Raw genomic sequence first — 24,528 nt, forward strand, 5'->3', positions numbered from 1 at the left:
TCCCTCCCTCCATGTGTGTGTGTGTGTGTGTGTGTGTGTGTGTGTGTGTGTGTGCAAGTGTGTGCACGTGTGCTTGTGCCCTAAGGACATATATATGGCCTAAGGACAGTCTTGGGTATCATACCTCAGGCATTGTCCACTTTTTCCTTCTCTCTTTCACACACACACACGCATATGAGACTGATTATATACATATATACATCTGTCATATAAAATTATATACGTAGGTAGATAATGATAAATGTAAATATCTCCTTTTTTTTTTTAAACAAGGTCTCTCTCTCTGGCTGGACTTAGCAAGTAAACAAGGCTCCATGAAAGCTCCCAGAATCCACCAATCTCCACCTCCCCAGCACTTGGAGTTATGGCCTTTTATGCATGGGTTCTGGAGATCAAACCCAGGTCCTCATACTTTAACGGAAAGCACTTGGCCAACTGAGCCATCTCCCAAGTCCTTATTTTACATTCTTGCCAGCAGTGGGTGAGGCCTCTATCTGGTTTTTTTTTCATCCTTTACAGTGCTGTTTAGAGTCTATCTTGTCTATTGGTTGTCCTCTGTCTGTGATCTTGGTTCCCATGCTTTAATTACTTGCAGTCACTGGCATCATGCCTCCTCACAGTATCTCTCCTCCTCCCTCCATCTCCGAATGCAAGCATTGCAAATTCTCTGATCACAGTGTGGGTGAACACACCACATTCACATACATTCAGCATAGTAGATTGCTAAAGAAGTCTAACAACTGTTGCTAGATTTTCATTCTAGGTGTGCAGATGTGATTGCTAATCTTCATTGTCAACTGGACTTAGTTTATTGCTTTAGAGGGTATTTATAGGGACAGGCATTGGCCCTTCATTGCCTTTCAGCTGCAGATACATAGCCAGAAACCCCGCACTTCTACCCCTGTGCCTCCTGTGTCATGATGGACTTGAACCTTGACTGGTGAGCCAAAATACAAAATAATTCCTTCCTTCTTTAAGTTGATTTGTTGAGAATTTTCTCATAGCAATTAGATGAGAATGTTGCTGTGTATAGGAAGACACGGGACATGGAGAAGTCAATAGTACACAAGGTTTCCTGTACCCTGGAGTCTGGGGGTGAGACTGTGGAGGATGATTGATGGCCGAACGCAGTCCTAGTGGGTGTGGCCTGGCCTCTCAGTGGGAGGTTATTTTTGAGGGCTTTTGCATTCATTCTGTGTTTTCTTTGTCCTTGGTTGGTAAGGACAGGTGTGAGGTTCACCAAATGAGCACTGTCAGGAGCTAGTGTTGCTGTTGGTCTCTGGATCTCACTCATCTTTCGTGCTTGGATGCTGCTGGCCATTCCCTAGCAACTCCCATCCCTGATTCCTGCCAGACAAGGTACTCTCTGAATCTTTGTCCTTGACTGCCTTAGAATCTCACCCATGTCAGATCAGTGCTGTCTTCCCCTGGACTGCTTCACTTAACATTTCCCTGAAGAGCAGCAAAGTACACCATTTGAAACACTAGTTCTGCATTAGGGCTGGGTGCAAAGAATGCTCTCATCGCCCCTTTCCTCTTAGAAACAGGAGAATGAAACTCCCTTGAGAACGATCCCCAAGAAGAAACATCCTCTACTGACAATCTTGATCTTTTTTAGCTCTTTTCTTCTGCCAGCTCCCATCACCAGCCCCTTCCCACACTCACCTGCTGTTCCACATCAACACATCTTTGAGTGTGGGGATTTCTGTGAGGCCTCGTGTAAATGTGCAATGCTCATTTCCATGCTGGTCTTTCTTTCCTAGCCATAGAGACGCAGGTAAAATTTTGCCTTGCCTACCCCATCCTCAAGGTTAATCCTATCACCATTAAAGGATTTCTGATGGGATCTCACTTCTCTTTAGAATGTGACCAGACAATTTTTAAACTCTCCGATTTGAGACTGCAACAGAGCCTCAAGGATATTCTAATTCTGGCAAGAATTAATTTTTTTTTCTTCTGTATCTCCTAGGCACTCTGACACATATATGCTGGTGAATGCCATAGTTAGTTACTGATAGGACAGGTACTTATCTATGACAAAGGAAGTCACCGGTCACATTGGATAGTGTGTCTAGTCTCGATAAAGACATGGGAAAAGTAATAAAATACTAGATTTTGAAAGCTTGATACAAACTAAGAATGCAAATGACATAATTTTTATATTAGAGAGCTTGGCTAGCAGGCACAAAGCCCTGGGTTCCATCCTCAGAACCACAAGGCAGATGTGGTGGTCCATGCCTATGATCTCAGCACTCTGAAGGTACAAGCCTGAAAGATCATAAGTTCAAGGTCAGTCTTGGGCTACATAGTTTGTGGCCAGTCAGTAATATGTGAGAGAGACCCTGTCTCAAAGTAATAACCATAATTTTACATTACTTACAAATTAAACAGTGTTGGCGGAAGGTACTGTTTGTCTCCACGCTGTCCAGATTTCTGAAATAATCACCCAGAAATCTGTACTAATATTGGAGGAGAGAGCCTTTTGCTGGTTCCTGGCTGCCTGGCTAGCTTAGCCCTGAAATAATCACACAGAAACTGTATTAATTAAATCATTAGCTATAGCTTTTTATTGGCTAGCTCTTACATTTTAATTTAACCCATCTCCATTAATCTGTGTATTGCCACATGGCAGTGGCTTGCTGGCAAAGTTTTGGCATGTTTGACTCTGACAGTGGCTCCATGGCATCTCTTTGACTCCGCCCTCTTTCTCCCAGCATACAGCCTAGCTTTTCCCACCTAGTTCTGTTCTGCCCTTGCCATAGGCTCAAAGCAGTTCTTTATTCATTAACCAATAAAAACAACACATAGACAGAAGGAACTCCCATACCATATTAATTGCAATACTGTTTGACCAATAGCTTAAGAGTATTTCTAACTAGCTCTTATATCTCAAATTAACCCATTTCAATTATTTCATATTTTAACACGAGGCTCATGGTTTACCAGTAAAGTTCCAGGGCAAGTCTGTCTCCACTGGCGGCTACACGGCTTCTGACTATACCTTCTTTCTCCCAGCATTCAGTTTAGGTTTTGTATCTAGCTCTGCTCTGTCCTGTCACAGGCCAAAGCAGCTTATTTATTCATTAACCAATAAAAGCAAATTACCGAGGGACTTCCAACATCAAAAGTGTTTGATGAGATACATTAATTTTACTTGGTTGTGGGTTTTGTTCTATTTTTTTTTGTTTTTTTACAGTATGGCAACTATAAAATGTACAGTTCTGGTAACATTCTATTTCCTTCTCAGCATTTTTGCTTTATGGAGTTTGTAGTTTAATGCAATAACACTCACCTGTGAATTTTCACACCTGGTCAGCAGACTCCGTATGGCCTGGATGTTCACAAGAAGAGACAAAACTCCAGTCTTCCGTGCTGCAGACCCACTCCATGGATCCCAACCATTGCAGTTCCCTAGTGAGCTATCTATGTGGCTTTGAGCAGTCTGGATGAGATTACAGGAACTCTATTGTCTCTCTACATATTGATGTTTCATTAATGTGACTTGGTTAAGAATTCTTAACCTGAAAATCAAGATAATTCTAGACTCAAGGTACCTATAGAATTTCATGCAGTTTATCTTACACATTGGTATATGGACCCATCACTTCTATTTTCCTGATAATACAGCTGTGGTCCTCAGAGTGGCACCACTTGGTAACTTGTTAATGATGCCTGTGCTGAAGTAGGACCTTGTAGTGCACTAATCCAATGCCTCCTGACACCAGGTCTGTGCACCTCTAAACAGGAGACTACAGACAAAGACATGGGTAGAACTGTTTACTGTGCTCTCTCTCTTAGTGAGGGGCATAGCGGCTCTGGATTGGGAGAACAATGTGTGGGTGGAGTGAAGATGCCAGCTGAGGTAGGAGGATGACAAATATGACTAAGGGGATGCTGAGCTTGCTGACAAGTGTCAAAAGGGCATTAAGTTTCTCTACCAGAGTTTGGCACAGCAGATGGGTTAAAAAATGAACTTTGCAATCAAACCAACCTGAGCTTGACACCAAGCTCTGTGGCTCACCAGTTAAACACATCTAGGTACATTAGTAAATCACTTTGAATTGACCTGTCTATGCTGCCTGGTCTTGAGTGGCCAGACCAGGGATACTGGTTGCTAGACTAATTAAAAAGCTTTCTTCTAATATGCTAGGATACAGGCACTTCCATGCTGTGTCTATTGCAGGTTTTTGTTTCAGCACTGGAAAGGTGCAAGTTGCTTATCTGTCTCCTAGCACACATCACCACCTCAACTCTGGCCTGGCTGGCTGCAGTGAGACTGTAATTTAGTCTGCACTCTCATGGGCTCATACCTGGCAATGTATTTCTTAGTTGAAATCTTTCTGAGCACAGTTGTTATGCTTAAGGTCTAGAATTAGGCATCTGAAGTTGTGTGTTTTTAGGACAGGTAAGCTTTTTGCTTAGAGACAGAGACAAAAATGAAGTGACTAGAATGTTCTGTGATGACTGTTGGAAGCTTCAGAATCCTACAGTAAGCTCAAACCTAAATCATCCCACCTGTGATTCTACTACAGGATGTCAGCGATAAGACCACACAGAAAACTACACGCAGACAGGTTAACATTGGTGTGAAAGCCCCAGACTGCTAAAATGGCACCCACCTGCCATCCCAAGTGAGAACAGGGTGACCCTGACTGCTCAGCATTCTCCAGAGCTGGCATGAGTACATGATCTCATCCTTTTTCTGAGAAATGACCCAAGGTAAATATTGAGGTGAAGAGCTGAACAGGATCCATTTAATCTTCCTTTACATTCATGTGTATGAATGTATTACCTTCAGAGTATGTGCATCGTGTATATGCCTGGTGCCCACAGAGATCTGAAGAGAACACTGGGTTCCCTAGAACTGGAGCTACAGATGCTTGTGAGCTGCCATGTGGGAATCATACTCTGGTCTTCTTCAAGAGCAGCCGGTACTCTTAAGTGCTGAGCCATTGCTCCAGTTGCCCACACTGGTTTAAGCTGTTTATGTCTGCCACAGAACACTGAACTAAAGCAGCTTATGGACAAGAATTGTTGTATTTTTAAATACATTTATTAACCAATGTTAACACAGTAAATGAAATCTATATATTGCTAGTCAGAGCAGCTTACAAAATGCCAGAATGCATCATAGAACTGGACAGCCACGATGGGTACTTACAATGTGCAGAGTGGCTTAACTCAACACCTTGATATAGCTTTATGATTGCAGAAAATTTTAATGATTCCTAAAACAATCAATTGTAATTTTATCTAAAACTTTTACAAAACCAGGCCACAATCTTTTTTTAATTTTGTTTTTTTTAAACACACAGTTTCACGCTGTAGTAACTTGGAAATGTGCAGCCGCGTCGACAGAGACAAGAAGCCAAAGTAACAGGAACCTCACTTTCATGCAGCTATCAGGTAAATAGTACATACTCTGGAATGATTTTACACCAAAAATATTCCCACAATAACTTGCTCTCACAGGGGTGGATCGAAGTTTCAAAACCTGAAAACAAAGACTGTCAAGTGTCCTTGGTTAGGGCAGCGCAGCAGCAATGATGGTTACGCGGCAGCAAGGAGGGAGCGGTGGTGCCAAGTTACTGCAGTTACTGCATAACCTGGTGGAGTTGATGGGATACTGGTGGTTTATACAAAAGAGCGTGCTCCGTTGGGCAGTAGTTTGTCAATTAACTTGTGTTACCACCACCTGCAATAGCATCAGCGCTGGCTGGAGGAGGCTCACAGAAGACTCCTTAGCCTTCATCTTTAGAGTGACCCTGATGGACCGGAGAAAACTTTTTAAAAGGCTTTTCTCCTGACTCTTTCACTTCTGTTGTGAGTAATTGCTTTAATAAATATCAAAGGTCTAAATAAATATTTACAAATTATTTCTCTAACCTCAAAAAATAACTAAAGGATAAAGTAGGAATTTGGCTTGGTCTATGATCGGTCTTGGAGGAAAAACAACAAATTGTGAGATAGTTTTAAAGAAATTTAATTTTCCTGGTTGTCTTTTATATATCTATGTATATATAAAAAATGTTATTCAACTATCGATCCATTCCTACTGGTAATGTTTCTTAACCAGACATCCCGCAAAATACAGACTTTGTACAAATCACGGCATCTTTAATACAAGAAAAGTAACATGCACTAGTCACTGTGTGCAGTGACGGAGCTCGTTAGTAGCAATGACCCTCCCTACAAACAACAGCTTCTGTCACACGTAAGTGCTTTCTCTCTCTGAGTACTAACTCACACTCGAGGAGACACAGGGAGTAAGGTTAGGGTGGCCCTGGGGAGGGAGGGGGTCCAATGAAGAAACTCCATGCCTCAGCTGTATTCCACGTTCTGAGTACAGGTAGTTTTTGGTTTTTGATTTTTGTTTTTGCTGCTGATTTTGTTACAAGCACTCATGTCAGGACAAAGATGAAATGTGCAAACTTTAAAATTTAAATATTCATTTTTCTCTAAGATCCAGCTCAGTAAAAGATTACCCCAGTTTTCCCTGCAATTTTAAACTACAAGATCAAAGCTAATAATTTGTTATAAAAGTTATATATTGAAAAGAAATAATGAAAACACAATTGGGAAATATTTAAGAAAAAATATGCAGGGCTAGCCCTGCTGTGTCAACCCTGTTCCCTATATTCAATCGCATGCCGCCAGCACGGCCACAGGCAATGCCTGTGAACAGTGAGCAAGCTGCACAAAACCAGCTCAGCAAGGTCACGTGTGGCCAGGTCATGGCCAGGTAGTCTGTTTTCTTCTGAAGCGTCTGCCGCTCTTACATTCAGCTCTGTTCTGTCTTTGTTAGACTCACTCGTATTCACCTGTTGTTGTTGTTGTTTTAAGATCTGTTGTTTAAAGGTTAAAATCTCTGTAAAACCTAAAAATGTTTTAAAATTTGCTGAAAATGCAACAAATCTTCAATTAGAATTTATTTAGAGTAATACCCTCCATTGATGTTACTTCAGCCCCCGAAAAATGCCGGAGGAGCATTAACAAAAGATTTAAACTACTGTGCAAAATTTCACCACGAAAAGTGTTTAAAGGCTGGTGCAAAATGGGAAGCAAATTCTAAACAATTTTGGCTTCTTGGAAACAAAAACCGCTGCGTGTGAGGGTGGCGGACGGGCTCATCTCTTCCGGCGGCAGGTGCGCTTGTGCTCTGCGTGCCAGTGCTCCTGTTGGCACTTGATGGAGCAGTAGGATGTATTCCAGCAGCAGTGGTACATGGCCTCCTCCTCACAGTTGTAGCACTGCAGGGCAGGAGGCACACATGAGACCAGGGCCAACAGCTCAGAGCCTGCTAAGTTTCTAAAGCTGTGCCTACAAAGCTCTCTGGCTCAGGCTAGCCCACAGGCCCATGATGTGCATTGGCGTGTCTCATGTGGAAGGACAGGAACCCACAGTGAGGGCTCAGGCATCTTCCCCACACTGCACCCACCTATCTCTATAGGCTTGCTCAAGTCCACCAACTCCAGCATCAACTGCCATCCCCCCAAAGCTGCTCTTCCCTCACATTCTTTACCTGCTCTGACCCCCTAAGGGCATTTGTAGTTCTGGTCTCCCACCCAGCACGTCACATCCTTCCCCTGCATATCTATGAAGGAAGCTCTTTCTTTGTTCTGCCTTTCAGGGAAAAGTCACTCTTGCTACTAAAAGTTTCCACAAAGGCCAGCTGGGTCTCAAAGTGCCTAGTGTTGAGGCTAGACCGTAAGACATGGAAGAAGAAAGGAGGGAATGTTCATGCTTGAATCTTAAGTAGGGCTGGTGAGCTAGCAGCTGCATCGCTGTAGATGGCTGCCAAGAGGATGAGCAGGAAAAAGCACACTGAGCTTAAAACCCACAAGACTATAGAGTGGTATTCTGCACACAGACTGACAAGACACTGAGGGTCCAGAACACTCGCCTATGAGTGCAGAGGCAGGAGGATCTCTGTGAGTTCGAGGCCAGCCTGGTCTATAAGAGCTAGTTCCAGGACAGGCTCCAAAGCTACAGAGAAACCTGTCTTGAAAAAACCAAAAAGCAAACAAACAAATTAAAAATTCAACCTTCCAGTTTTCTTTTTGACTGCGTATTTGTTTTTACTTTCTGTTGAAATTAATATTTTGAGTTTTGTGATTTTGCTACATCAACAGTGGCAACTCCTGCCGTATTGCTGTTGAGAAGGTGAAGAGAATCATGTCTTCAATAAATCTAGTGTCCTATGTAAGACAGAGTTACCAACGTGGTGTCTGGGCCTTCTGGAGCTTGCTGGAGCACACCTTAACCCCTGCCTATGTCTACCCGTCTCCTCAGCCAGCTCTTCCCACTGAGCTGCCTATACAGGCTTCTGCGTATGTGCCAGGATGTCCTTGTCATTTTTGCTAAGTCTTTATAACAATTTTTTTGTACCAAATACTTTATGAAAATTTTACATATATTTACAGAATCTTCATAATAGAAGCTAGGTAAAAGGAAAAATTATCATGAAATGCTATATAGAATATTATTTAAATTGAAACCAAATTAGGAGCATGAGGGAGAATTGTTCCCACTAGGTAGTTCCCTCAGAGCTATGGGACTCTATGTGCAGGAGCCTCTACCCCAAGGGGAGGGAAGGTTTAGAATCAGGACTCAATGACACTTCCAGTCAAGCTGAAGGAAGGCAATCGCCCAGCAATGACATGCTCTTACTGTAAGCATAAGGAAGCAATTTCTGTAAACTACTGTAATGTGAAATGTCTAGAATAGGGACATCGCTTGTTGGGATACACGTGCAGTTTTTCAGTTTGAAGACCATTAGACATCTCCAGATTAAAGTCGTCTCCACTGCTCGAAAAGCTGCAGATGACTGTATTGTGTACAACAACGTCAGCTCTGCTCAGGAGGGGTTCGAGGACATCCCCTGAATGCTCTGGAGTCACAACTACTCTTCGGGGCCCCGTCTGTGTGCACTGCACTTCTCTGTTGGAGCTGACCTCACCACAGCCGACCGCCTTCCCAGCAGTGCTGGGGACAGTTACTACTCACCCACTGCTTCTTCTTGGTCTGAGAAATGAGCTGCTTGTGCTGTGTCGCTAGCTTCTTGATCTCCTCTACAAATTCTTCCTTACACTTTTCCTTCACCTGCTTACACTTTCTGTCCATCTCACCCTGCACGTTGGCTACAGCTTTATTTACCGCTTGTCTTTTTTCTTCTTCCATTTCAGAACGCAGCTGAAATGAAGACAGCAATAGACAGGACACACAGGTAAGCAAAGCCTCACTGCTGAGCTCAGGCTCTGTCCCCACTACTTCAGTACACACAAAAGATGTTAGCAAGAAAGCATTACTAATTACAACAGAATGGGAATAGTGGCTCAGCCGCTCCCGCGAGAAGCTGTTCCACTCTCCTCTGCCCCCCAGCAGTGCACAGCCCCACCTTTTCCAGCGCCTCTCGGACCACTCTTTCTGTTTCACGCTTGTGGTCCGACTTCATCCTGTCTTTAAAGTCATTAAAAATTTTGGTGTATTTGTCGTGGCACATGCTCTGACAGACGCCATCACTAGTAGTCTGGGTGCTTCGATGCAGCATTCTTGGAGAAGAGGCACTTAACTTCTTGGTCTGGGTTGACACTGACACCTTCTCAATTGGCTGAGGCATGGTGGGGATTTCCTGGCTGGAACTTACTGCTTCCGTTTCTGGCTCTGGTTCCTAAAGTGTTTAGAAGCAAAACAGGACATTGTAACTCACCCAAACTCAGTTAAGATAAAAATTCAGTGTTTGTGTGTGCACATGTGCATGTATGTATATACACACATACCATACATCCACACATATAAATGCTGTTAACAAGCAAGTAAGGCTGGTATCTTGTTATATTTTTTCACAATTAAATACATCTTCCCCAAACACAACCAGTAAATAAAAAGTTAAACAATTAATAGTGTAAGATTCTAAAAAGAATTTCATTTATAATTTCACTATATATTAACACAATGGATCTTACTTTTAAAATAAAATTTTTGGTTTACAAAATATAAAATCATTATCAACTATCAATAGATTTGCTAGAGTCCTAAATCACACCTCACTGAATGTGTCTGGCATGTACCCAGATTTACAATTTTAAAACATGCTCAGATCATAGAAAAAGAAAGCTGGACCATTGTCTCCTTGTTTTCAAGTGCTGGCATGACTGGTTCATCAGATAACTGCTCTGTTGTACATACTGCCATGAAAAACACCAGGTTCTCAGGAAACGCAGCAGCACCCTGCTCGCTCCCCGGCCTCTGCTCCACGGCTGCTTACTGGGGATGGAGACTGTGCACTCGTGTGCTGGTCGAGCAGCAGTCCACAACGACACGAGTCGGGAGACTGGGCCTTAACTTGACGGACATTACTTGACTGTCTTGACCGTACTTTCAGACTCTTTCCTCTCTCGATTGCCACCTGGACACTGTGAGGTGGGCAACTTACTTCCTTTTTGGGCTCCACACTCTGATTACGTCGTCCTTTCTTTGCTCTTGGTTCTTGAGTGACCTTCAGCTGTGGGCATTATAAAAGTAAGATCTTATTATTCGGCACCCTAGGAAATACCTCTGTGCTGAGAATACTTGTAGTGGACCCGCAGGTAGAAGGGAGTCCTTCCATCCACTCAGCAGCCACTTGCTTCGTTATTGCTGTGGGTTGGTGATGGAAGAGCCTGTGGACCTGCAGAGCCGAGCAGCGCGCTTACTCTCCTCCCACCGGCTGGGCCAGGCTCCAGGTCGCTTCTACCCACTCACATCTTTGCACTGGGGTGCTTACTTGTGCAGAGCACTTTACAGATGTTTGTATGAAAGGGAAAGAAGATGTCAAAACCTGTTTATGACAGTGAGGCATGTATACGGAGGTTTCTGCACTGAAAATGCAGAATAATCAGGACCTTCTTACCGAGACATCACTCACCTGTTCGTTACTGGTGGACGAGATACTGGACTCTGCCTCTTCCTCACCTCGGTCCTCATTCTTGGACTTCCAGAACCTGCCTTCACGGAGGAACCGCTGATGTAGTTCCAGCTCATCACAGGCCTTTTTCCAGCCCATACTGCGCTTCACATGCAGTCGGTGAACATTGACCGTGATATCCTGAATGTTTTCAGAAGGAATCCAGGCCCTACGGAAAGGATTGGGAGATGGAGTGAGAAACAGCAACAGTGGTAGAAAGGGTTCAGAGCGTGGTGTGGACTCTGCCTAAAGTGAAGAGTATCTGCAACAACTTGACAAAGGCTGACACTCAGGCTTAACAAACTCGTAGCCAACAGACAGGAGGTGAGCAGTCAGTTCCCAGGACACGGTGACTTGCTCACTGTCTTTATTCACCTCAGCTCACCATTGTTCATAGAGACATTCTTCAGTCTTTTTAAAAATATATCTATTGTTTTGGATGATGTAAGCTAGCAGGACCCATCCAGTTGCATGCTGATCACCATTATGGAACCATTTCAAAATGCACATACTTTTTCTTTATATATGTATATGTGTGTGTGTGTATCTATTTACAATGAGGATATTAACTAAGTATTAACTAAATTACATTTGTGCTATGCTTATGCTCCTATGCTTTAGACAAACCAAATTAACACATGAAGCTGGGTCTTTATTCTTTAGCAAAATGCAAGCCCTCAGAAGTGTCTCTGAGTTACAACATGTACCAGAGATTTGAAAGTAATGAACAGGAGTGTGTGTGTGTGTGTGTGTGCCAGTACATGAGTATATACACATACACTGACTGGTACCTGAAAGCATGTGATTTATGTTCCTGATACATAGTGTCTCTGCATTTGTGACAAGGGTAGAGGTGATGTAGAACATGGAAGTCATGTGCTCCTGTTGCACAGGGACAGTTAACAAAAATGTAAAAGTTTGCTGCTTCAGTGAGGATCCTGTGGCAAGGTGTGCAGAAAGAGTAGGATGATCACCTACCAGAATAGATGCCCCTTCCCTTACATTCTTAACAGAATTTAAAACATTTCCATGCATAGGTGTCAGTTTAAATTAACACTGAGTACTCTGAGCTAATAAAAAAAAAAAACAAGAAGTAAAGACATTCTACAATTAAGGCTAGTTTAATAAAGTAAAGATGGATGAACTGATTCTGTGACTTACTACTTATCCAATGACTTTTTTGCTGGCTCCATCAAAAGGTCTGGCTGCCTTAAAGAAGCTGAGTGGTCCAAAATAACTGACCATCTTGCAGATCCTAGACAGACCTACTGCTGCAGATCTATATGCAGGCAACAGCTGGCCTCTCCTGCATGCTAAGTCAGCCTCAGTCTAAGTGGAATGAGTCCAAAATTATTTGCATAATTTTTCTGCCTCCTATGTGTAATACAATATACTATCAAAAACACATTTCTCAAAACTAACAACTAGTACCTCCTCATGAGCCATTTTTTAGTGCTTAATTCATGATTACAATCTGTTTCTTTTCAATACATAAAATACTCTAATAAAATAGAATTTTTACTGTGTCCCCTAAGCAATCTTTCATGTCATATTCTATCCAGATCAATAATTCTGCATTATATGATGGAATAGCAGAGAGACCTGTCTATCTGGAAGTTCAAAAACATTCTCCTCCCCCATACTCCCGATATTAACTTATAATCATCACTCTGAATACTGCCAGCTAGGTGCTATGCTTATGTCTGTATCAAGCGTGCACGAGGAGTGAGGTCACAACTTTCGCAAAGCTCAGAGAGCCTGGCTAGTGTATCTGGATGACAGAGTTGGTGCAGAGACTTGGACAAACACTAACAGACACTGACTTACCCTACTGGTATGTGGACAGTGCCCTCTTGTGAGAACATGAAACTAACTAGATTTGAAGCGAGAAGCCTTTTATGCTAAAACTTACCCATTCACCAAAAGCTAAAATGTATTACCCTTGTACATTGTGTCATTAGTTTTTCTTAACATAACAACAGTGTCTGCTAGGTGTGTCTATATGAATGAGAAAACAGACATTTAAAGTACTCACAGGATATAGGACAAACTATAAATCAGGAGAGAAAAATACAGTCCTTTGTTTTGAATCTTCTCATACAATACTGCCCTATGCCCCAGACACTATGATCTAAGGAGATGTTCAGAGCACATGCACAGCTGACCTTTTTTTAAAAAATATTTATTTATTTATTATGTATATAATATTCTATCTGTGTGTATGCCTACAGGCCAGTAGAGGGCACCAGACCTCATTATAGATGGTTGTGAGCCACCATGTGGTTGCTGGGAATTGAACTCAGGACCTTTGGAAGAGCAGGCAATGCTCTTAACCGCTGAGCCATCTCTCCAGCCCCACAGCTGACTTTTTATGTCAATACTGTTATATCCTAATTTTTAATGTCCAGTGTCATTGGGGCCTTAACTCACACTGAGAACAGTATAATAAGTGTGCCATCCTATGGGTTGGTATCTTTCTATGAAATATATGAAGTAATTTTATAGTCAGCTTCTTCTTTTAGAATATATAGACTTTATGTATTCTACATATATAAGTAAGTAAAGGAGTAAAGATGATGCTTTGTAATTGGTCCCTCTCCTCTACACTTACTGTGCTTGTCCACATTCTTAGACAGATGCTCTAATCCCAAGTTAATTATTTTTGCCTATTAATAGGGCCACAGAGGAGACACAAATGCCACACATCTTTACAGTGTGGGATGGACGTGCCTGTCTGTGGATCCACACCCGACATGATGGGTTCAATCTCAGCACAAGTGTGTTTATACCTGAGGACCAAGTATTCCACTGTTTTCAGTAATATTGAAAAACTTGCATAAATTATTACCAGCTACAGGCATATGCTGAATTTGAAATAAACACAGCACCCACTGTCTCTAACAGCAGTCAGTACACATGCATAAGCGCAGCTCTTGCTATTACATGAGTTTAAGAATTACCTCTGGTGGTGGTGGCCAAAGAAGCGGACATCAACTTGATTGTCTTCTTTCTGCATGACTTTGGCTGGCCAAAACCCAAAACCTTTCATTTTAGCCCAAACCAGCTCATGATTAGGTATCTGAAAATGAAATGTCATTTCTTTTAATATTGAATGACTTTTTAAATAGAGAAGCGTGGATTAAGAAAGACACAATCCATTTGTATCTTTCCTTTTAACTCTGAAACACATACAAGTGTTTTGTTTTCCTTTTGCCATCGATATAAACAATTAATAAGCTTAAGAGAAAGTAGAATTATGGACTATTTGCCAGATGAGACAGGAACTGGAGTAAAGTTGCCTCTAAAGTCAAGGGCCCTGTGCATGATAGTAGTAAACAGAGTGCCCTGACTTTGCTTCTGTGCCCAGCATCACCTGGGTATTTGTTAGGAGAGAAGAGTTTGAGGCCCCACAAGTCCACCCAATGTCAGTGTCATGGGATACCCTCAAATAGCCAGAGGCTTTTTTCCATTTCAGAGGAGATGACAGAACTACAGACATAGCAAAGCCATGGGTCTCTTGTTGAAAATGAGAAGAAAAGCAAAGACTCACTCTCCTGTCTATCAAAGGACCCCGTGTATGGTCTTACTAAGAATTCCGTTGGGTCTTACTAAGAACTCCGTTTGAAATTCGGAACTGAAAAGCAATTATTGTTATTTTCTCATGTTTCATTTGTAAGTATTTATTAAGGCCACAGGTACTATGATGTAAAGAAATATATTTCACAGGTATTATCATTTCTAAGTAAACAGGAAGTAACTGTGATCCAAACGGTACTCTATCAATGAAAATGACAAAATTCCACATACGCAAGGATAGCAGAACCAGTTGTCGGGCCGTGCGTTTGATAGATAGAAGCAGTTCTTGCAAAGCTGCAGCTCATCCAGCTGAAAAGCAAAGCAATGGTCTGAGCCACACAGCAGCCAATGTGGCTGCGTGGGACTGACTAACCTAGTACACTTAAAATCCGCTAGGATGACAGGTCCTGCCATGCCTGTGGAAGACATGCAAGGGTGACAGTACCCTTCCCTCGCTTGCACACTGTTTCTTCATCACTGTAAAGGCCACTTGCGTTATTTCCTGTTGCCAGCCTCTCTTCAGAAGACAGCTGTCTAGACACTGGAGTCTATACCTACATCACCGTTACATTCCTTCTAACACACTGTCTGGGCACTATAGACATTCAATAAAAAACTGTTTAATAACTAAAAAGGAAATATCGAATTTGAAATGAAATGAAGAAATCACACTTCTTATATGAGAATTTTTACAAAATTAATATTTACAGGTGATTCATTTACTGTATGCATATGAACTTTGTTCTCTGCCTCAACTGGGTCTAATAGAAGGCATATGTGAACCCTCAATCCAAGTTGTGAGTCTGGCTGCAGAGTGCAATTTGTTCACATCTTACCAACACTCACATCAGCAACAAACAGTGCTTGAAAATTACTAGCTAAATCTGCCACCATATCCTTAGTCACCTGTTACAGAAATATTTTGTTTGTTTACTTTCCATGTATGGCAAACATGAAAATCAAATTAAATTCAAAGGAGATGCCATAATTAAATGTAGCAAGGAAGGACAGAAGTCTTAACTAAATTTAGACTAAAAGAAGTTTAATTATTAGGTGTGAATGGTAAGTACCTCATGACACGTGTCTTTATATAACATCCTTGCAATGTCCGCTTGCTCACTGTCTGCTGTAATTGAAAATAAACACAACTTATCATCAGTACTCTAGAAACTGCCACCATCAAGTCAAGTGACCCTATTGTCATTTCAGTTTACCAAATTGAGACACATTCAGCAAAACACACATTTTATGTCATGTTCAAGGGACAAAATAAATCCTACAGGCAACTTTCAGTTTTACATTTAACACAACCACTAATCCTCTAGGTAGAGAATGACCTCTTGACTTTAAGAATAAGATCTTAGTGGGAAAGTATCAGAATTAATGAAATGCCTGGAGAAACCTCTTAGCTAAGATAAAGCAAGTGAATGTAAAGAATACATTTCACTAAAGATGTAGCTCAGAGGTAGAGTGCTTGGTTAGCATGCATGAGGCCCTGGGCTAGCCCCTCATCCTCGGCACCATTTAAAAAAAAAGTGAAAGAGTGTTTTCCCCACACCACTGCCATCACCTCTGTAAGCCACACCAGCAAGACGCCATCAGTTTAAATTCCAACATCATGACTCATGCATGAATTACAAGGAACCATGACAGATATTCTCAACATGGAATTTAGCATTTTCAAGACTGTATACAAAAGAGAAAAAGGATTGAACCTCCATAGAAAATCACTGTGTTGTGGAGAAGCAGCTGTGCATCAGCTTTGAATTCCTCATAACTCCGGTATTTTCCCTCGTTCACTTTCTGTGGGGGTAAAAGACAGAAGGACAAATGTGTTGTAAGTGACAGGACTTGAGAAGAGGACAGAACAGAAGCTGTCAAGTTGACATCAGGACTCCCCCTGTTGCCCCCAACATAAGTGACAGTGCCACAAATAGTAGTGTGCCCACTGTGTTAACGCCCCACAATGGCCTTCACAGCTGCCACACCTCATCTACAGCAGTGGTGGCAGCTGCTGCTGAGCTTTGTCAGAAAATGCTCAGACGAGAGCAGGACCACACATGCCTGCCATCTTTCTAACAGCTGGATCACGACCAGGAAAAGGAGCTGTTAGCCTCCACAATAGTCACCAAACCTCTAAGACAGTGGCTCTCAACCTTTCTAATGCTATGACCTTTTTATACAGTTCCTTATGATGTTTTGACCCCCAACCATAAAATTATTTCATGGCTACTTCTTAACTGTAATTTTGCTACTGTTATGAATTGTAATGTAAATATCTGATCCACAACCCACAGGCTGAGGACAGCGCTCTAAGTAAGGACAGGCACTAGTCTGCAGTGGAGCCTTGAGAGTTCCTCTATAGACAAAGCAACACACAGCTTTCTCTACATTGATGAGACACAAAAAAAGACTCCTTCGAAGTAAATTTTATAGCTCTGCTGTTGGTGGCCAAAGAGGGTAACAGAATAATTTTCAGAGCGTTTTTCTCCCTTGTGGGAAGCTCAAACTTTTTCAAGTAGTGTGTATATAGCTAAGCTATCTGGGAATAGCAGGAGAGCACCCATGTACTTTCTCCCTGCGCATGCAGCTTCTTTCCTGTATAGTTCTAGTTCAACTGCCATTCCTTCAATGGAAATTCCCACTTCTCCTAGGTCATACATACCCTACAGGAAATTATGTTCAAGCTTTGATGCCTGACTTCCCTCCCTGCGTTCCTGCTTCTGTAAGGCTGGGGTACACCAGGCACTGAACCTGTACAAGGCCTTGCCCAGACTTAAGTATCTCCTTACAGTACCCCCAAAGTGCTTCCTGTTGAGTTCTGTTCTGAACCATGACTCATATTTTGGATTTTAAACTGGTAATATCATAAAAATCTTGTCTTTCTGTTAACTCTCCTTTCAGGACAAGGCATTAACCCAGCTAGCATCAGCCCATTGTACAGGGAGCTAACAGGATCTAGAAGCCTCAGGGAAGAATGATGGCAGTGGGTCAAGAGGGTTTTGGCTGGAAGGGACTAGAGGAGCCCAAGCACAGGGTGTGGGGGGGGGGGGGTGTAGCACAAAGACAAGACCAAAACCTGAGATATATGGGCAGCACAAATTGGACTTGATGGTTTTTTTAAAAAAAGGCTATAAAGTTGGGTGGGTAATTAGAAAGAGGGCTTGAATCTGTGAGGAGTTTGGGTAGAAGGTGGTCAAAACTCACTGTTTGCAATTCTCAAAAAGTACTAAAATATACTTATGAAATATATAATAGAATTACTTCTTTTAGATTTAATCCTAATTTTGTTCTTTTTATGGTTTCCCAAAACACTAAATCTAGTCTACACCCTAAGTTTTACCTAAAACTCCCAAGCACACTGCTAAAATAGAAACTCATGTTAGAAATCAGTACTTTACATACAAAATGTCAAGCTGTCCCGCTTCCTGTAATCAACAAATATCAAGATTCTAGCTGTAAGTGGTTAAAAGTCGGGTGTTTTAAAATTTGCATTAGACTGTGTGACAGTTAAAGGCAGGAATGCACAACAGACCTCACAGCACAGCCACCACTGCGCACGCTACTTCCCCTCTAACCTGCTGGACACATGGAAGTGGAAATAAAAGGAGCCACGTTACCTCTTGTATGGTAGGGACATCAACAGCTGAATGGACCAGCCTCCGGTACATCGGATGCTTACTGTCCTTTCCCTTTTTATTAAGGTCTATAGCCTAAAGGGTTGTTAAATACATAAAGGGACATGTAAAACATCAATTCCTGAAGCTCAACGTATTTTATAATCTTACAAAACGTCCATCATAATTAATGGAGAATGTATAGCTAATGTAATGTGCACTTTTCAAGGTTTGCAGAACAGCTATTTGAGAAATGCCACTTCATTTTAAATAGCAATAGCCAATGCAAATGTTCATTTGATAAATTAACTTTTACATTGTGTCTTAACTGAATGTAGTCAATTCAATGCTTGTATCAAACAAAACAAAAGACAAATTCCAGTCCAATACAAAAAACATTTGTTCTAGAAAATGAATAAAACAGCAACCAAATTTGGTAGTACAGGACTATAATCCCAGCACTCAGGAGGCTGAGGCAAGAGGTTCACAAATTCAAGTCCAGTCTGGACAGCAGACTGAGACCTTAAGACCAAATATGCCCACAGAACCTGAGAACCACAGTTGGAGAGAAAGCAAGCCTGGCAAGATGTTGGGGACCCAGCAGCACTCACCCTCTCCTTCATGCGGGAGACAATGAACCTCAGGTAGGTGCCCATCTCCTGCTTGTTTGAATGCTTCTTCTTAATGCTCTGGGGAAGAAAGAAGAGGCCAAACAAGTCTATCATTCATGTGTCCATATTTAAAAGGCAGAAAAGTAAAATGGACTAGAGCAAATACTTTGTTAGATAAAGTCTGTGATATTTGCAAAACATAAGTAATATTTCTCTCAGTAAGGAGGAAATTGGGAAATATGTAGTACTTGACATATTGCCTAAAAAATGAAAATTTTATCTCTTCTGATATTTCAAAACTTCAAAGCATTTTCTGAAAGGGGGATATAATATATGTAACAGAGAATCTCTAAGTTTACTAAAGACCACTGGTTAAAGTCTTTTAAGAAACACTCTAAATTGATAGTACCAAACAGACAATTTCAATATATCATGTTTTCTTAAAACTTTAACCTGTACATGGAGGGTACACTAACCTATCTGCTTTTCATGCAATATGCCAGATTAGTGGAAATGGAAATTATTACTGATTAGATTATTTGATTCATCTCTCAAGAAGACTGGATTTCACATTTCATGTCACTTCTAGACATTCCGGAAACTAGGACAAATGTCCCTCTGTCAGAATGGAGGCACATGCCAGGCCAAAGATGGCATTGTTACATCACACTGCAGAGAGATGTATGGGGCTAGCCCTAGTTTTAATGGCTGTCACAACTTTTCAGTCACATGATTTTCAGTTGATATCATTTCTATTAGAAACACACAGGAAGTTATTCACACAGAGAAAGTCATTTTAATAGACTAAGCATGGAGAGCAAAACATTTTCAGATTCATTACCTATGCATAATGAAATATCTAGTAAAAAGTTGACAATTTACTATCTATAAACAATCTCAGATAATTCTTTCATTTCTTGAAATAGGGTCTCATTATATAGGCAAGGTTGGCCTGGAACTTGCTATATACTAGCCTGGCAGTGAACTCATCTGGCTGAGTGCTGGTATTATAGGCCTGTGTCATCCTTTGCTCAACATTTACCATTTAAGACCTAGCTTGCCTTCCATTTGCATTTCTCACCTGGACTCTTTGGCAAAGTGAAGGCACACTCCATGTTTCCCCTCTCAGCCCTATGGCCTGTGCCATCATCTAACACAAACAGACGGAAAGTGGTTAGATACGGGGGGTGAGGAGGGTGAGACAAGTGTTTTTCTCCCAGCATGCAGGAAAACAAGTCTACTCGTTAAAAAGAAGGGAACATGGAAACGCATGCTCCTATCCAGGTACCCTGTCAGGTCTGTTCTACGCACTGTGGACACATCATTAGCACTGCTGAACTCAAATGAGAAATGACCATACAGTCATGTACAATACAACAGATAGCAGACAGAAGTCTTGAAATGCTATTTGACCAGGTTACAGTCTGTAAGTCGGTAACTCATTTCAAGGAAATACACAATCAACCCTTCATGTAGTACTAAAACACATTCACTAAACACTGAACCTAGCCCTGCACCAATCAAATGCCTGTCCTCTCTGAACCTTCCTTTGAGTTCCTCAAGCCCAGTTGGATTGTCTGCAGCCACCTGACTGGCGACAGTGGCCTTGGCTCTTTCAACTATGCTCTAAGCATAAACTAATGGTATGTTTCACTTTGTTGGCTTGAACCTAAGCTCTTTTGATGCCAGTACTGCACAAAAGAAAAGAATACAATGTCTACCTATGTGCAAAAGTCAGAAGGAACTGAAATATCAATACAGCTAAAATATCTCCACTAGATTCTTCTGTCTTTAAAACACTTTGCAACAGCATGGAAATCACACTGAGGTTCAGGGAACTCATTCTCCAACTCGCTCCCATCATCACCTAGCTTAAACAGAATCTGAGTTCAGCTCTTTCTGGCTTTATCTGTAAGACCAAGGCTACTGATCTGTGTAACCATACAATACATTGTCTGGGGAAAGAGTGAGTCTGGAGCTTTATTGGAATACATAGTAGTACAGAGGGTGACAACTAGCTCTTACACTGTTTAAATTGGTTTTAAATACTCAGATGCCTGGAGTATTTAAGTGCAATTAGAAGTACAGCTCTAATAAGTCTAGAAAAGTGACTATCCCAGAAGGGTGTGACAGCAAACAGCTAAGTGGCTTACTTTCAAATATAACCTTCATACATTACACCAAGAAACTCTTATCCTTGCCTGAGAAGATCTCCTCAGGTTTAGACATTCCATTGTAGTCTATATCACATGAAAACCAGCTAGAAGCTTTAGAAATAATGTCATTATCCATTTATATGAAGTTCTAGAACAAGTAAACTCTCCTGTGACAGAGGATGGGAAGGGACAAGAGCCAGCTATGCTGAAACATGCCCCATATGGTCCTCAGATGCCACACAGGGACCTGTGTGTGCCCTTCGAACAAAAATCTTTCCTTGAAAGAAAACTGCCAATGTCTATCTATAAGCCACTCCTGGGGTTCTGACTGAGCGGGTTGACGGATGAGACTTAGGTGTTCACAGTCTATATGCTCAGTGTGACCCATTGCCCAAGGACATTAATAAAAAAAAAAACAAAAAACTACAGGCACAGACTGGGAAAGCAGTTGAAATTTCACCTTTTGCTGCTCTACTAAATGTAAAGTGGTGAATCTTCAACAGCTCCTTTTAAAGGTTACTTCACAGTCCCCCTGAGTCTGTTTTTTCAATCCTTACCCAGTTTTGGTCTGCTGCTCATAAAAGAAAGTGTTGTCTTCTCATGGTATACATCAAAATTTGGTTGGTTATATTTTAAGCATTTGTGGGTTCATTTTAGCTACTAAAGCTGCAGCTTTAGTGTCCTTGGTCCTATGGGGCTGACCCAAAGGAATTTCACAGACAAACCAGATCAGTTTGAGGAGTTCATGGTATTTACTTGAAACCCAGCCCTCTTTTCTGATGACAAACAAGGATTCTGTTCTAGATACTGAAGCTGCTCTCAAGCCTTTTGCTGCACACATTTAGTCTTGCTGGTTGTGAGCTCAGAGCTGTGTCTGGACCACAGCGTGATGGAATCTCCCTCCACAAAAGAAGGGCCTCTCCATGGAAACTGAACCTCTCCCAGGTATGTATGAGAATAAAATGTGGACTGCGATGTTTATACACCGGAGGGGCTTGCAGGCTTTCTTTCATTATCAGGTATATTTCAGGCTTACTATTTCATAAAAGAAACCCACAGAAGCTGTGTGTGATGGCACATGCCTTTTAACCCCAGCACTTGGGAGGCAGACACAGATCTTTGTGAGTTCAAGGCAAGCCTAATCTACAAAGAGAGTTCCAGAAGGGCAGCCAGAACTATACAGAAAGACTTGTGTCTCAAAAACCAAAAGGAAAAAAAAAATCCACGGGGCAAGACTTCTGGGGACCCCTGTGGGAAACAGAAAGAACTGCCTATTGAGGCGTGGACACAGTATTGCAGTGCATGACCAACAGTCCACCCACCAATTTGAGTAGTCTGAGGAAAAGCTACTTCAACCCATGGAGGACTCACTTTTAACATAAACATGACCGTCAGAATCACTAAACAGACAGCCCTTGACCAAGTCCAAGTGCTGCTGACCCATTCAACACACAACAGACAACAAACAGCCAAGTCAGAGTGCCACCTATCACACCTCCACACACACCTCTTTCTCTCCCTCTCTCTCTACTCCTTCACTGGTTTGAAGATTATACTTGTTCTCCTCGGGCAGGCCTTAGCCCTCTTCAAAGTGAGTAAGACTCCATTGACATAGCTCTCCCATGTCTTAAGAGGTCAATCCTGCCTAATTATCAAACACAGCACTAACACACATACAGAGGTCGAAGGGTAACTTAAGGAAGTTAGTTCTCTCCCTGCACCATGTTAAGTCCTAGGAATGGAATGCAGGTCCCGAAGCTTGACAACTGAGCCCTCTTGCCAGCCCTCTTTTTCTGTCCTAGCCAAGGCATACACTATACCTGTTCTGTTTTTAAGACAGAAGGCATCCAGACAGTGAGACCTCTGCCTGCATAGCTCCACATCCATCCCACCCCATAGCACATATTTTATACTGTAGACAAGAGGAAATTATGTACTTTCTGTACCTCAATACTACAAACACTAAGTAAGTTTTGCTTAAGATCTCACCCATCTATCTAGGAATCAGCCTAAGAGTTACCTTTTTAGATCCTGAGCGTTAGAATAAGCTTCATGGGGCTCAGTGGTTTTACTTATTAAGAGTTCTTATCTTTGTAGAAATCAAACCTGGGTTTGATTCCAAGGACCCACCTGATGGCTCACAACCATCTGTAAATCCAGTTTCAGGGTATCTGACCTCTTTGGGTTCCTGGCATGCATGTGGTATACAGACATACATGCAGGCAAAACATCGACATGTACTAAATAAAAATAATCAAAAAAAACTATAATAAAGTCTAGTTAAGTGCTAACTAGACTTTGAAAGAGAAGTCACAAGAATCTAATACCCTGTTGCCCAAGACATGACACAATGCCCATCACTCATTTCCAAGCTGTTTACTCTAACACTGTTACATTTGCCATGGAAATGCAATATATAAATCATGCAATGTCTTTTCTTACTAGGGTGGGCTTAGGTAGCTTCTATAGTGATTAGATAATTATATGCAGGATTTTACAGTTTTTGTGTTGGACTTAATCTGAACAGCTTCTTCCTTTTTCAGAGTTCCTATTGCTTTTTTGTACAGCTAAGCCCATACCAAGCAACCAGGTCACCTGATGACAGTAAATGGTTAAGGCAGCACCATGTTAAAAGTAATTTCATACTTTTAATTAAATTTATAGGATGCAGGTGTCTTTAAAAACAAAAATATGATCAATGTTCATTATTTTCAGTATTATGATTATTTACCATTAAAAATTTACTTAAAAGTCACATCTCCATTCTACATTTATTAATATGGAGCTTGAAAGCAAAGGTATTTATTTACTTTGGGGTGAAGATATTAATAAACTGCCCATATTCATAAAAGAGGACTGACCAAAGAACAAGAGTGGCACAAAGCAGATACACAAAAAGGTATTTGTACATAAACCACTTTCATTTATCATTTGGTCTCATTTCACTGTGAGTATTAATTGCATATGATTCTTCTTCAGGAATCAGAAAACACTATACTATCCGTGTCCCCAACACATGCAAGAGGTACAGCTGCAATTCGCAGCTCTTCCTGTGAGACAGTTTTCACGTGCTTCAACACTGCCGGCCTTGTGGCTTACTCCCACACCAGGATCCCCAATACTCCTCCACATAGACACTCTGGGGCCAGTTTTAATAGTTGACAAGCTATGTCCCTTTGGGCCTTCCATCTGCCTGATGGGCACACTGCAACCCATATGGGACAGAAAAAGCAAGAGGGGGTTAATACAGGTATTAAAAGTTAATATTAAAAGGCTGGTGCCTGAGGAAGCCAAAGACACCAGGTGCCCTGGAGCTGGAATTGCAAGTGGCTATGATCTACCTGGGTGAGTACTTGGAACTGAACATGGTCCTCTGAAAGAACAGTATGCTCTGAAGCACTGAGCCATCTCTCTAGCCCATTAATATGATCACTTCTAAAGTTTTTTGGTTGTTTGGTAAAATCCGTCCCTTCTGAGCATGTTTAGAAGAAGCTGTGGTTGCAGGGAGACTTTAAAAGCCATTCCCATAGGCTGGAGGCCTTGGAAGGAGCTTTCTCAGATCTCAGTGGACTTTTTAGGCCAAGGGTAAGGGAGTCACATGCTACAAACTCAAGAGAACTTTA

The 24,528-nt window shown here is 41.7% G+C and overlaps 1 protein-coding gene across 11 annotated transcripts in view; it reads right to left on the bottom strand.

Annotated features, from left to right (window-relative positions):
• Nucleotides 1-5,031: 5,031 nt before the first annotated feature.
• Nucleotides 5,032-24,528, bottom strand: part of Zmynd11 (zinc finger MYND-type containing 11) — an 89,125-nt gene continuing 69,628 nt past the window's right edge. For 5 of the 11 annotated variants that reach the window (XM_026788405.1, XM_026788406.1, XM_026788407.1 and 2 more), the window contains 11 exons: nucleotides 18,750-18,827; nucleotides 18,142-18,234; nucleotides 16,237-16,324; nucleotides 15,592-15,647; nucleotides 14,753-14,830; nucleotides 13,906-14,024; nucleotides 10,907-11,114; nucleotides 10,268-10,504; nucleotides 9,398-9,670; nucleotides 9,007-9,192; nucleotides 5,032-7,250 (listed from right to left, as the gene is read on the bottom strand). In XM_026788405.1, the coding sequence (XP_026644206.1) occupies nucleotides 7,128-7,250; nucleotides 9,007-9,192; nucleotides 9,398-9,670; nucleotides 10,268-10,504; nucleotides 10,907-11,114; nucleotides 13,906-14,024; nucleotides 14,753-14,830; nucleotides 15,592-15,647; nucleotides 16,237-16,324; nucleotides 18,142-18,234; nucleotides 18,750-18,827 (1,539 nt within the window). In that variant the 3' untranslated portion in view covers nucleotides 5,032-7,127. Of the gene's footprint in view, nucleotides 7,251-9,006; nucleotides 9,193-9,397; nucleotides 9,671-10,267; nucleotides 10,505-10,906; nucleotides 11,115-13,905; nucleotides 14,025-14,752; nucleotides 14,831-15,591; nucleotides 15,648-16,236; nucleotides 16,325-18,141; nucleotides 18,235-18,749; nucleotides 18,828-19,830; nucleotides 19,912-24,528 lie in introns of those variants that run through there. The other 6 variants (XM_013353126.2, XM_026788412.1, XM_026788410.1 and 3 more) reach the window with 4 other exon arrangements.

Source organism: Microtus ochrogaster, unplaced genomic scaffold (assembly GCF_000317375.1).
Source record: "Microtus ochrogaster isolate Prairie Vole_2 unplaced genomic scaffold, MicOch1.0 UNK2, whole genome shotgun sequence".
Classification (NCBI taxonomy): Eukaryota; Metazoa; Chordata; class Mammalia; order Rodentia; family Cricetidae; genus Microtus; species Microtus ochrogaster.